Below are 13314 nucleotides of genomic sequence, written 5' to 3'. Positions count from 1 at the left end.
CTTCATAACCTCAGTCATTCCTTAAACCTTTTTCACCATTGCTGAATTCCTTTTTCCTTCCCACTGAATTATCTGTATATTTGCCTTATTTTTCTGTTTCTATTGGTTTGACTTTTTAGCCTGTTGAACTTTTCTTTAGCTATATTTCTCTCAGTCATTTTTTTCTCTTCTATATATCCTTTTATTCAGGTTTAATTGTGAAAACTTTGTATATCTTTGGCATATTTTTGCCTTCAAAAAGAATGGTAATGTTAATTTTGAAATCTCACTCAAATTAAGTTTTAGAATTTTAAAAAGTAAATATTTTAATTTCAATTTGAGATAATCACAAAAAATATTCACAGTGATTTTTATTCTTTCTAAATGTAGTATACTAATAAAGATTTGAATCACATAGTGATACTTACAAAAATCTGCAAAATGTCATCTGGCAAAACAAAGATTTATCACTTTGGGTTAGCCACAGGAGTGAATTAGAACATCCAAAGCTATAAGCCCACACTTTCTCTATAGCCAATGAGGTGATATAGGTTTGTATCAGCACCTGAGTTATATCTCAAATTTACCCCACTATGTCTGTAACAAAAATGTCTTTCAAATATATTTCCCCTCTTTTAAAAATATTTTTCCCCCCAAAGATCCTTTGATTAAACATGAAGCAGTCCTTCAGAGGGCCATGGTCAATTTTAATTAGTTTAAGGAAGAGGGTGATAATTCTGTGATTCCATTTATCACCCAATGAGAGACTCAATTTTTATGGTGTATCTTGAAGATAAGCTTTAAATTTGTGAATAAAAAAAGCTGTTCCTTAAAGTCAGTTGCACTTTTCTTTTCTTGGTCTTTTCAGTCCATTTAATTTTCTTAATAGAATCAAAACTGTCTTTGAATGATGATTACTAAGAGGAATAAGGTGCCTGCTTTCAGTTGTACTTTTGTGTACTCTTTTCCTATTTTTGTGAGTTTTCCAGCCAATACCATTTTTGGTTTTTTGGGTTTTTTCTCTTTCAGGTTGGGGATGCTCTTATTGAAATTGCCAGCAATATAATGTTGGTTGATGACCATGTGTTGTGGATGGCTCAAAAGGAAGACAAAGCTTGCACCAGGATTGTACGATGTGTAGAACACATTGCAAGTCAAATACTGACCAGCAATATTCAAGTGATATCAAAGGTACTTCATAAAATTACAAGGCTTTTTGTCAGAATGTGTTTTAAAAATGTCATTTTTCTTCACAAATTTTACAACCAACTAGTATACAGAGAAGCGAGATTGTGTAAGCATAGCCGATTTATGTAGATATGCTTGGATTCTGTGATTTTTTTCTTTATCTTCTCCTGGATTCTATTTGGAAGACCAAAACTTTTTTTGAGTATCACTGATGGTATTAAAAAGTGCTTTTTCTTGACTTTGATTTATTGTATTTATTCTTACAATAGGCTGTTCACAACACTATCTTTCTGGTGTTCCTACTATTCATTCAGTTTCTATTGTTCTTGTCACTATAGTATATGGGTTTATTTTGAAAGGTCTAAGCTGAGTGAGTGAAATTTTTAATAACAGAAAAGACAACATGCTCCCTCTTTGCCTGAAGATTTTTTGCCTTTCAGAAAGGATTCTAGACAATACTTGCTTAAAGCATTTAGAAAATGATCAAGAAAGGTGTATGTTGTCGTAAAGATTACTAATTTGTGGTTAGTTTTAGATTTTTAGAAGCAAGCTGTAGCAGTATGAAATAATTGTTTTTATTACTTGGCCTCCACCTACATGAATTTGATATTTAGATATTGAAGGGTTGTCATTTGGATACTGAGAAACTGTCTTTTTGCCAGTTTCAACATCTAACTAGCAGAAACGCGTCGAAATCAGAAGCTTGAAATTTATCCTTTTAGAATTTTAGATAAATATTTTAAAGCCTTATTGCTGCTCGGGTTGGTTTGCTTGCATGCTTGACTTTAAACAACCTGTGTTATTTTCTCAATTGTCCACTGCACTTATGTGAAGACACTATTTAGAATTGAATTCAGTGCTAGTTCCAATTACAGCAATAAGGTATAAAAGCAAAAAAAAAAAAAAAAAAAGGGCTGAGCCGAATTACAGGCTGAGCCAAATAACATAATGGCCTTAGTTCCTTCACTGTATATTTTTAGGAAAGCAGTCTTTCAAACAAAGACAAAAATATATTGGACTGTTTTCTAAAGGAATTTTTTTTATTTAATTCTTGTTTGCATAAAAGAATGACATTTGCTGAAAATATTTATTTATATCAAATACATAGAGACAATAATGTGCCTTTTAGAAGTATTTTGCAATGTCACTGCTAGAGGGGTCCCGTTGCTTTGTACTTAAATTTCTTTTAAATGTTAGGTGCCAAAGGTGATTTTTTTTCTTGTCTCTGCTTCAGGAAGCTGTTGACATTACTGTAAACAGTAATTCTGGTACTCAGATGTAGATCTGTGTCACTAACCTTTTTGCTATGCTTTAGTTTTTTGCTTCTTACAGTTTTCTGTAGGAGAATTAGTTTACTGTGGAGTGCAATTTGTAAATAAACAAAGCTGTTGAGTTTTTCTGGTGTCATCTCATGAAATACCAAACACTTCTGTTCTATTGAGAGGCCAGCCAGCAAACTGTCTCACAGAAATTGCATCTACTTTCTTTATTTTAAACAACAGCAAATAAAACCTCCAAAGCTTAGGTAGCTGCTAGCTTATAATACAGTTCCTGGAAAAAAAGAACCTCTATAAACTGTGTCCGTCATATAACATATCCTATACAGTGAAAAGCTACTTGGGAGCCATGACTATTACTCTACATCATTTTTGGAAGACAAAAATGTTTTTCCAGTTCCATGAGGTTGTGCAATGACTAATTTCAAGTTCAGAAAAACACCAGGATGGATACCTTCATTTAGATCTTCTGAAGTCTCCCTTGCTGTCAAATGGCCTACAAAACATGCTGCGGGAAGAACGCCCAGTAGCAACTTTCAAATGCTAGACAATTTCATATCTATCTATCTATCTATCTATCTATCTATATATAGATATATCTCAAATAGGATATGTTTCATTTAATAATCATATAACAATAAAACACAGAAGACGTTATTCTGCTGTATGGTATTTAAAATTTTAGGGAAGTCATATAGACAAAAGGTTCTTGGTCAGGATGCCATGAGGGCTGGGGCCACCCCAGCCAGGGCCTGTTCCCACTGCCCCCAGGCGGGGAGCAGGGCAGGCTGGGGCAGCCCCAGCCCAGGGGCATGTCCTCGATGGTGGTGATGAGGCCAGGCGGGGAATGCGAGGCAGCAGATCAAGGTGAGGGCCAGGCCTAGTGATGGTAACCAGGTCCAGTCACAGGCTGGTGGTCACCAGGCCAGGCCGTGGCAAGGGAGCCGGCCCCAGGTGACTGGTGGCCAGGCTGTGGTGCAGCCATCATGGAATTCAAGTGAGGCCTTGGAAGAGCCTCAGCTTGACACTGGGCCAGAGGGAAGGGGATGGGAGCCCCCTCAGAGGCCCTGGGCACAGCCAGAAAGGCAGGGGGTGCCCTGGGCAACTGAGGGCTCCTGGGGTGGATCTGTATGCCTCAGCACACCCAAATTAATTTCCTTTCAATATTGTTCTGAGGCAATTCTTTGCTCCTGCTCTTATTTTATTTCTGTGTATACATGTCAGATGTGCAGTTTGAGGAGGAAGACTTCCAGCTGATCATAAAACTTATCTTAATGGTCCTGTATCAGGCACGTGCAATAGTTTTCAAAACCACCTCTGAAGAGTTTTCATTTCATTCTCCAGCTGGTGAGACTGTCAGAATATTTTAGGCTAATTGCAGCGTGGCTTTTTGTTTGCACTCAGTCTTTGCAGCCTTCGGCACAGCTCTCAGCTTACCCAGGTAACAATCCCCTTTGGCCCCTCTGCTGAGTGGGGCCTTTATCTGACGTTTAGTAAATGAACAGCAACTTACCATTTTCTGTATCTGTACTGCTTAGAGACAAGGTTAGCTTGTGGCTTTCCATAACATGTACCCGACTGTGGCTTGTTTCCATGGATAGTTTTGCTCTGAGTTCATCTGTATTAATTTTGTAGCTCATTTTGCAATCCTACATAATGAACACTCTTTTACCTTGCATTTTACCTGTCTGTTTCTGTATGCTGCGAATGGCATGTTCACACTGTTTGAACGTTGTTAGGCCTTTACAGGTATATTTTGAGAGTAGAAAACCCCAAGTGTTTAAAGAATTTAATATTCAAAATTTTAAAAATAGGGCTCACTGTTGTGAAATCACTTGAATCCTCATTACAACATTATCTAGCAAACATCTTATTCACCATCACCTCACAATTGTGAAACAGGGAACTAGTGTTATGCCCATTCTACAGCAGAAAACATGAAGTTATGAATAATTAAGTGGCTTTTCCCAAGATTAAAGAAAATCTGTTACCACACAGGAGTTTTAACTGAGTCATGTAGCTGATTCCTGTGATACGGATGATAGTATTCTGCAAGCAGTAAATTTTTTAACTCCTTGAAAGGCTATCTGCAGATAGTACAAAGAATTATCTAAGTAAACCTTATTTCAGGTTCTAGGAGTTTTCAGTAAACAGCCACTGGATTTTTAATACAAAAATTATTTGATTCTTAATGATCTTTGGCATTTTTATTCAAGTGTAGAAAAAAAAATCACCTTCGGGCAAGGACAGAAGAGGTGGAAATTTAATCTAAAAAAGGGATGTTTTAGGAATTTAAAAACAATTGAAAAGAATCTTCAGGCTACTTTTACTTTAAAAGTAATATATATTACTTTTCTAATAAAAAGTATAAAAAATCTACTGAAAGCTTCTGGATTTTCTCTAATTTTGACAGAAAGTAAAATAAATTGCTTAATGAGACTTCAGTGCTTTCATTTTGGACATGTGCAGAATTATCAGTGACTGAAGAAGGTGCATTTGAAAACCTTTTCATAAGTTCAAAAGAGGACCAGCAAGTGATGCACTGTGTCTCAGGCTAAGATTTAATTTGTTCTGATACCATGACTTTTACACAGTTAGGCTACCATCTATCCTGCCCTTTTTTTTTTATGCAAAATGTTTTCTTTAGATTCATTTATTAGTATGAATTAATGTGATTTTCTTCAGTGAAGTCACTTCTTGTCAGCACAACTCATATGATGCCCCAAATTCTGAAGGATTCACACCAATTTTTACTGGGTGGATTTAAGGTACTTCTGTATTGCTAGCTTGCATAACAGAAGCAAAGGACAGTAATATAAAACTGCAATGTTTGTACATTTATCCTTCTGATAAACCTGCTAGTTTGTGGCTTAACTCAGGTATTTTTACATTGCAATTAATGTGCAAAATACATACACTCACAGATCACTAAACAATCTGTGCCTGGAAGCAGAAACCATATGGTCCAATCTGTGGTGCCAGTCTAAGCTAGTCAACCTGATTATAACATGAGCTATTTATCTCATGCACAGGACTGTGCTGAAATGAATATACTAGTTTAAGAACAGAGATGCATATCTCTGCACTGTGTTACAATCTCCATCTAGACACATCACCTCACTAAAGGGTAGGCCAAAGACCTAATATGTGGTGTTGCAACGAACCATATAGTCATGTTCAAGACCCCAATGGAACAAGATCTGTAAAAAACCAATCCATCCAACAAATAGCTAAGAAGGTTTCTGTTTAATTTCTGAGGTACAAAGTACATCCTTGTTCATTTTTTAAGTAGTTCCTACTCCTGCTATTGCTAGTTAACTTTATAACTGTATTGCTTTAAATCGGGGTTGATTTCATAGAATCATAGAATGTCCTGAGTTGGAAGGGACCCACAAGGATCGTCGAGTCCAACTCCTGTCCCTGCATAGGACAACCCCAAAAATCACACCATATGTCTAAGGGCGTTGTCCAAATGCTTCTTAAATGCTGTCAGGCTTGGCACCGTGACTACCTCCCTGGGGAGGAGGGCTTTCATTGAAGCTGATAATGACACAATTGCAAAACTGATATAATAATAACTGATATAACTGATATAAACCGATATCTGATAAACTGATAATCTTCCTAAAGAAGATTCAAGCAAACCCACTATGCCGTTGTAGAATTCTAGATCAGTTTTTTAATAAGTTCCGTTTTCTTTTTTACCCTGCGAATATATATGGAAGTGTGCGCATGCACAATCCTTTCTAAAGTATATACAGTAAATACACAATGCACATGTAATAATGCAATTATGCTTAATGAGTTAGCAACATATCTGCTTCTCAATGTTTTCACAGGTATCTCGTAATATTGCTCTGGAGGCCTTTATGATCAAGCCATCTAGTTTCACAGGAATGACCTGCACTGCCTTCCAGAAAATATCTGCAAATTCTGACAAGTCAGTGGTGCATGATTTGGGAAGCTGGGAAGCAAATCACCATCCTGATCAACATTTGAATTTCAAGTGCAACACTGGCAATCTGAATGGTTTCTTGGTGAATTCTTCTACCAGGGTAAGTCAGTACAATTGTGAATATAAATTATCTATTTCAGTGTGTTTTCAGTAGTAACTTTAAACAGAATATTTATTTGGAAAATGTATATTTCATGTGTTGTTAGCATTGTAAACTGGTTAATAATTTCAGCTTGTAAGTGGCCTTAAACTGGTGTAGCATATTTTGTTGTGCTAATAGATATTCCATTAATGTAATCAGGTGGAATGCAGGATGTGAATAGAAATGAGTAAATGTCTTGTTCTTTCTGTCTCTGGGTCCAGTTCTGCAAACTTTGCTATGTGTAAGCAATCTCTTTAAAGTAATTTGGAAATATTTGTTTTAGTGAGGTGTTCTCAGGGAATTTTACATTGCAACAATTAATTTTTTTAGGGAAATTGCCTTTACTTCCACTAAATAATATTACATTCTCTACCTTCTGAACTTTGTACAGAGGGAGAGTGTTACATTGGTATTTTTGAGTAGTAGCCAAAGAAAAACAATAATAAATAAGCCTTTTAATAGAATGCACTGTTATTATCAAATAATGAAGTGGAACAATTAAATTTTGATCTAGCAGGAAATGGAATTTTGCATTTGGCTGAGCGTGTTATTGAATTTAAGTATTGTAGAGTTGAATTTTTGTTATCCTTCAGCTGAATCTCAGTTTAATAGGCTTGTTTCTTGAAATACTTCCTGTGACAAAAATGATACTTTTCTGGACAATACTACTAGTTTATTGAACTTGGAAAGCATTTTGATTGAAGTTATTTTCTCTTTGGTGCATTTTAATCTTCTGTATGGACTCTGCAGTCAGTGATATGGCAGTTTGTGGTCTCAGGATCTTCTGGTAATAAGGAGTCATCTTAATAATGGAAGAATAGGTTTAATTTATTTCCTGCAATGGAGTTAATTTCTTCTGTGGACACTGTTAACATGTCTATCTATAGGAAAGAGAAAGTTGACTCTGAAAAGAGAGGAGTTTGACATCCATAAGATGAAAACCAAATGTCAGAGATCTAAAAGATTTCTTCAAGAAGCAACCCTGGAACACTGCAATGTATGAGATAGTATTATCGATACAGAAACATACATGGGATTACGTGAATTGGAAAGTTTTCTTTATCAGCTTTACCAATATGTTGTGTATTCCTTCAGAAACTGAGTACCAACATTTCTAGTAAATGAATCTCTTGAAAGTTTGATGGTCAAGCACTGGTGTCTCTCTCCTGTTATAAAGAATTCTACCATAAATGCAAATTTCTCCTCCTGAACTGGTTATTATGGGATAGAGAGCCCCCAGAGTGGGAAGAAATATTAAAAATTTAAATAAATAAGTAAAAAAACAGTTAAAAAAGAATAACCTTTGAAAATGAAATAACTTAAAAGGCACTGAAAGAGGTCCACCATTAAGAGAAGGTCAGGAGATAACTGTCAAAATATACATATATTCACATATGGTTCAAATACGGGGTAGGTCTTTTATAGACTAACTCACAGTGTTTCCAAATACCCTAAAGCAAAATATTATTGCAGTTTGATACACAAATTTTTATCTTTAATTCTGACTCTGTAGCCAGTAACCAATCTGAAAGGTTGAAAAGAATCATTTATCACTATTGCAGATCAAAAGTTTCTTCTGGTAGGATTTAGACCCAGATGCCTTCTCTTAGATCCCATTTCTGCTGTTGGCAGGGAGCTTTTGCTGCCTGACCAGACTCTATTGGATGAAAAAAATGGCTTGGATGTATCTTCCTAGTTTTTGATACAGTGGCTTGTATTTTGACACAGTGGTTGTTTTCATCTCTGTTTAAGTAAGCTTAAGGGTATCTTCCCAGCCTGGGACTCTAGACTGAGTTCCTGTCACAGGAATGTTCCTGAGGCACAGTTCTGTCCCATGACCTGGCTGTGGTCTGAGGATATCACAATAATGACACACCAACAAGGCTGCTGTAACATTTGAACTCAGACAATGTGAAAATAGCTTATGAAATTTTACTGCCATTCAGTATGAATACAGTGTCTGGTTCCCATTTGATATCAGACCTGAAGCATACTTTGAATCTAATCGCTGTTCCAGTCTGATCCTGTAAACTATCTCCACTGTGCAAAGATAATCAGTTACATACAGTTAACCCTTCCTCTGACTCACTAAAATAACTTCAACATAAAATGAATTTTTAAACCTCCTGTACTATCATAATCAAATGTGTAGATTATAAGGGACTGTACCTTCACTATTCATGCTTGGACTTTAAGGAAAGTATTTTATTAACATAATTTACAGTTTCAGCTTCATTGAAAACACTTGTCAAAAAGTCTTTTCCTCTCTTTAATTATTCTTCTGACACATGAATGAATTAGCAAGTTAAGTTTCAAATTTTCAATAATCTGTATTTTCACACGTAATCACTGACTTCTGAAATTTTAATTCCTCATGATATTCTCCTTTTCAATTCTATTTATTTCTTATATGCTCTGAGCCAGACCCACCTTTTGATTTGTCAGGTTGTATTACAGGTGATGTCCATGTGATAAAATGTTAAAAGTTAAACTGGTGCTATGATTGGTACTAGACATGCTAACCACGAAAAAAAAATTCCGAAGTGTTTTGACAAAATCCTATGATTACTTGCTTATAGCACTTTGTTATACAATTTTAGAAATATTCTTGTCTCAGATACTTACTGGAAAATATACAATCAGTATGCAAGAAAAGTTTTTTTCTTGCATAAAATAAATTTTGAATGTCAGACCATATAAATATTGTATAAATAATAGTAAATTACTATGTAAAAGTTAAGAGGAGTGCAGAAGAGAACTTAATACAGAGATTTCCACCAACAAGTGACAAGGCATTTGGGGTAGGATAAAGCACAGAACTGAAAACCCAAGGAAGAATTGTGAAGGGGAAAGTTTGAAATTGCAGAAAATAGGTCTTATATTGAAAGTGCCTTTTCTACAGTCCACTATATGTGAAATATTCAGGATCTATAGTTAATTAATTATATCCATTTGGAAACTGCTTAGTAGAGTGTGCAATAATTAACTTTCTCATTAACACAAAAAATAATTCTTATATAAATAATACTTACCATTTACACTGGAAGTGTCAAAGCCAGAGTGTAAGATGTACAGTTACCCAGCTATAAGTTCCAGAATGGTTTCCTACAGTAATTCTGCAAAAGCAATTAATTTTGACTAAGATTTGAACAATACGTTGTCCTCTTTCAGTGAAACAAAAGCAAAAACAGTATTTAAAACTTCTCTTCTAGCTCAGATCACACATTTTCATTAACAGGGACCTTTCTCTTGCACTGGCAATTTGTAATAGTATGTATATTCTAATCACCTGTGAACCTGGTTATGGAAAGTACTTTCATTTAAGTATGTGCTTATTGTTACGAATTTCATTGAGTTGCTTATCCATTTAAGATACGTTTTTCCATGTCCAGGATGCATGTGGACAGAATTTTTCAAGGCAATAAGATCAGCTAAGGAAATTTAGAATTCAAAGTAATGCATAGAATTTGTGAACTCAATTAAAATGTAATACAAAATGAAAATACTTCCTGCAACTTGCACAGAAGATGGCTACTTTTGATTAATTTTTCTGGCCCAGTCTATGAGACTAAATGTTCCCTAGTCTGGATCATCTTTCATTCACTTCTACATTAAAAAATTGCACAAAGGTTTTTCAGTCTTCTGTTGAGAAGATTCACACCGAAAAGTTCCATAACCATATACACCATATTAACAAAACACCAGCCAACATACCCAACAAAATGCTGCTATACTGCAGTGTGCCACAGTATATCATTAGGGTAATTTTGTACTTTTTTTTCCTAGAGTGTAATAACTAGTAAGTTGATAGCCGTCATAAATGTAGCATGAATTATGTTGGCAGCATCATTCCCATCATGATTTCCTCTAACTTCCCAGTGCACATTGCTTCTTAGAGAGTATTACAGCACTTTCCTCATCAAAAATGATGAGTATGTCTGTGTCATACAGATTAATAAAAGACTATCGTTTTCTTTTTTCTGACTCTGTAGTTTTTACATATGCAGAAAACACCCAATAAAGAAAATACTGCCAAGTTAAGTACGACACCACCAAACAAAAGTTAGTTTCTCAGTTTTATATGTATGGCATATTACAGGGAGACACTGGGCTGAATGCTGGAATACATAATATCATAGCTTATTTTGGTTTCAAAATATTTTTTCCTCCAAGTATTGTAAAATATGTAATGATTGAACATCCAGATCAAGACATTTCATGGTACACATCAGAATTTACCCCGTTCCTTTTCCTTTGGGAACTGTCTATTTTTGCCCATTTTTCTCTTTTCCCTATTCTTTTCTTTGTGAGTCTTACTGCCCAAAGTGTTTTGCTCTTGTTGTATTGGATATTGATATTAATTTGAGAATTTGCTCTGGGAACTTATGGAAAAGTTTGCTTGGGTATAAATTCTGTATATTGATTTTACAGTAACTGTTCTATGTCTGTTTCTTCTTTCTCCATGGGTAGGTTGTTGGTACTGTCACAAAGTGATATCTTATGTGATGTAGGGATTTTAAAGTTCATTATATTTTACCTGCTCCGTGCCTTTATATTTATTCTACATGATTTTTTATCTTTAAAATATAGTTTTACATTTTATCCTATAGTGGTTTTTATTGTGATTTAGAATCTATCCAGACGTATAATATTTATTTATGCAATATTCTGAATAATTATGTTCATTGTATTTTTCACATTTAAAAAGAATTTTTTTATATTCTTCTTCATTGTTAGACAAGATATCTAGGAAGTATAGAAAAGTAGCTTTTGGTATCTGTCTTATTACAGCCATTGAGTCCTTGTAAATAAACTGAGTAAAAGCATTTAGTACTAAGAAAAGATCTGGGAAGAATTTCCACTTATTTTGAATTACAGCAATATGATATATAAACTAGTATTTAAACTAGTATTATAAACTAGTATTTAAACTAGTATTTTCTGTGCAGGCATTAATTTGCTTGCAGGTGTGTTTAGATTGTACACTGAGTATTAGCTATGGAAAAAGCTGAGATGTCTGTCTTTCAGTTGATTAGATGGGTTTGCCCCTCTCTTTCTTCTTCCAGAATGCCCAAATCACACATCTGTATATTTATTTCTTACTACTATATTTGTATGTCTATTTCTTACTAGTATTCCTTCTTAAACAATGTCTCTGTATATTTATGCCTACTATGACATCTTCAACATTTGTAGTTTGGTATTCTATGTTCACTATACCTTCTTTTCTCTGCATGTACTTCCATGGTCTTTTATAATGTGGATGGCTATCCTGCTCTTGCAGATCTTCCTAAACACTGAGAAAATGAAACAGTGCCAAAATACTATTCATGCACATGTGACAAATGTCAATGATATTAAGTATACAGAAGGGTTCCTACAATTCTTAAATTTGTTTAACATATGTTTTAACATATAAAAATTCATGTACATTATGTTTTTTGAAAGTAAGAAAAATTTCTTGTATCACTTTTTTTGTTTCATAGGTGCTTAAAAGAAACTTTAAAATGTGTAATTACAAGTTCATGCCCTTTCTTTTTTTATCTTGCCCTTTGCCACTTCTCTTTTAGCAGATAAAAAGCTTATTCTGCAAATAACATCAGCCACCTGGAAGTGTTTTCTGAATTTAATTGTTTATGGTATTGATGTTTCAGAGACATGTATTATGTTTAAAACTTAAAGTTATTTAACTGTTTCTCCTTTAATGCTGTATACAGTTTGATTTCTAACTTGTATACATACAAAGAAATGAAAAGACATCTGAATAGCTTGAAGAGAATAAATACAAGGACAAGAGGACTGTGCAAATTACCAACTTGTATTTGATATAAAATTCTGTTATTTCAACTCACATTTGCTTTCTTGTGAAACAAGCTTCTGTTCCTGGACAGACATGAATCGTATTGATTTTATGTATGCTGTCAATATATATCTGAGAGATATGCTGTCACTCTCTCATCCACAATGGTTGGGTAAAAGACTGGTTTCTTCTGATTTTCTGCACCATTGCTCTTGTTACAGAAAAGTTCTCTTTGGGATTTCCCAAAGGGCATTGTAAGATTAGTTTCCTTGTTATAAACTATCAGACTCCTTTATGTGCATTCTGCTGTTAAATAATAGTTTGTACACTAATTAAGATAAATCTCATAACAAAAACACATTGACACTGTAACAGTTAATAACACAGTACATTAGTTGTTAGAACATACCTTAAGTTAACTTAATGGTACAAAGGTAATAATGAACAAGTAGAATACTGAGTACTACTGAAATTCCCAGTTCTGCATTGACATTTGAGGAATTATACCCCAATTCTAATTTTCCTACTATACTAATAAGCAACTTTTTACATTTTTTATAGAACTGTGTATAAGTTGAATATTTTCAGCTACTCTTTTGTAAATTCTTCTTTCTAATGCCTATTTTGTTTTCACTGAGGAAGATTGATGCCATACTTCAACATCCAATAAATAATTACATTTTGTTTTTCAAAACCTTTTTCACTACATGGTTGTTTAGCTAATTGATTGTTACCTATTTTTGCTGTAACAGAAGGCATTTCCAATTTCTAAATGGATAATTTTAGCAACTGTAGAAGTGTGTTTAAAAGTTTTTCTTTTTTTTTTTTTTCTGGGTTGGTTTGATTCCTGTTGGCTTATGTTGGACCACAAATAGTTTGATGACGACAAAGAATTCACTCAAATAGATTGCTTTGATGATTAGCAGGTGATATGGATGGAATTTTTTTTCTGAATGTGGGTTCTTCTCCTAGA

At 34.4% G+C, this 13314-nt stretch overlaps 1 protein-coding gene across 1 annotated transcript in view; it reads left to right on the top strand.

The window, feature by feature from the left end:
* Nucleotides 1-13314, top strand: part of ADGRA1 (adhesion G protein-coupled receptor A1) — a 285341-nt gene that overhangs the window by 156432 nt on the left and 115595 nt on the right. Inside the window, exons 11-12 of the mRNA XM_087767270.1 lie at nucleotides 1009-1170; nucleotides 6284-6499. Of these exons, the coding sequence (XP_087623396.1) occupies nucleotides 1009-1170; nucleotides 6284-6499 (378 nt within the window). The remainder of the gene's footprint in view (nucleotides 1-1008; nucleotides 1171-6283; nucleotides 6500-13314) is intronic.

Source organism: Nipponia nippon, unplaced genomic scaffold, assembly GCF_047370975.1.
Source record: "Nipponia nippon isolate SJK-2023a ecotype South Korea unplaced genomic scaffold, ASM4737097v1 scaffold_3, whole genome shotgun sequence".
NCBI lineage: Eukaryota > Metazoa > Chordata > Aves > Pelecaniformes > Threskiornithidae > Nipponia > Nipponia nippon.
This window is presented reverse-complemented; position numbering and strand designations above follow the sequence as displayed.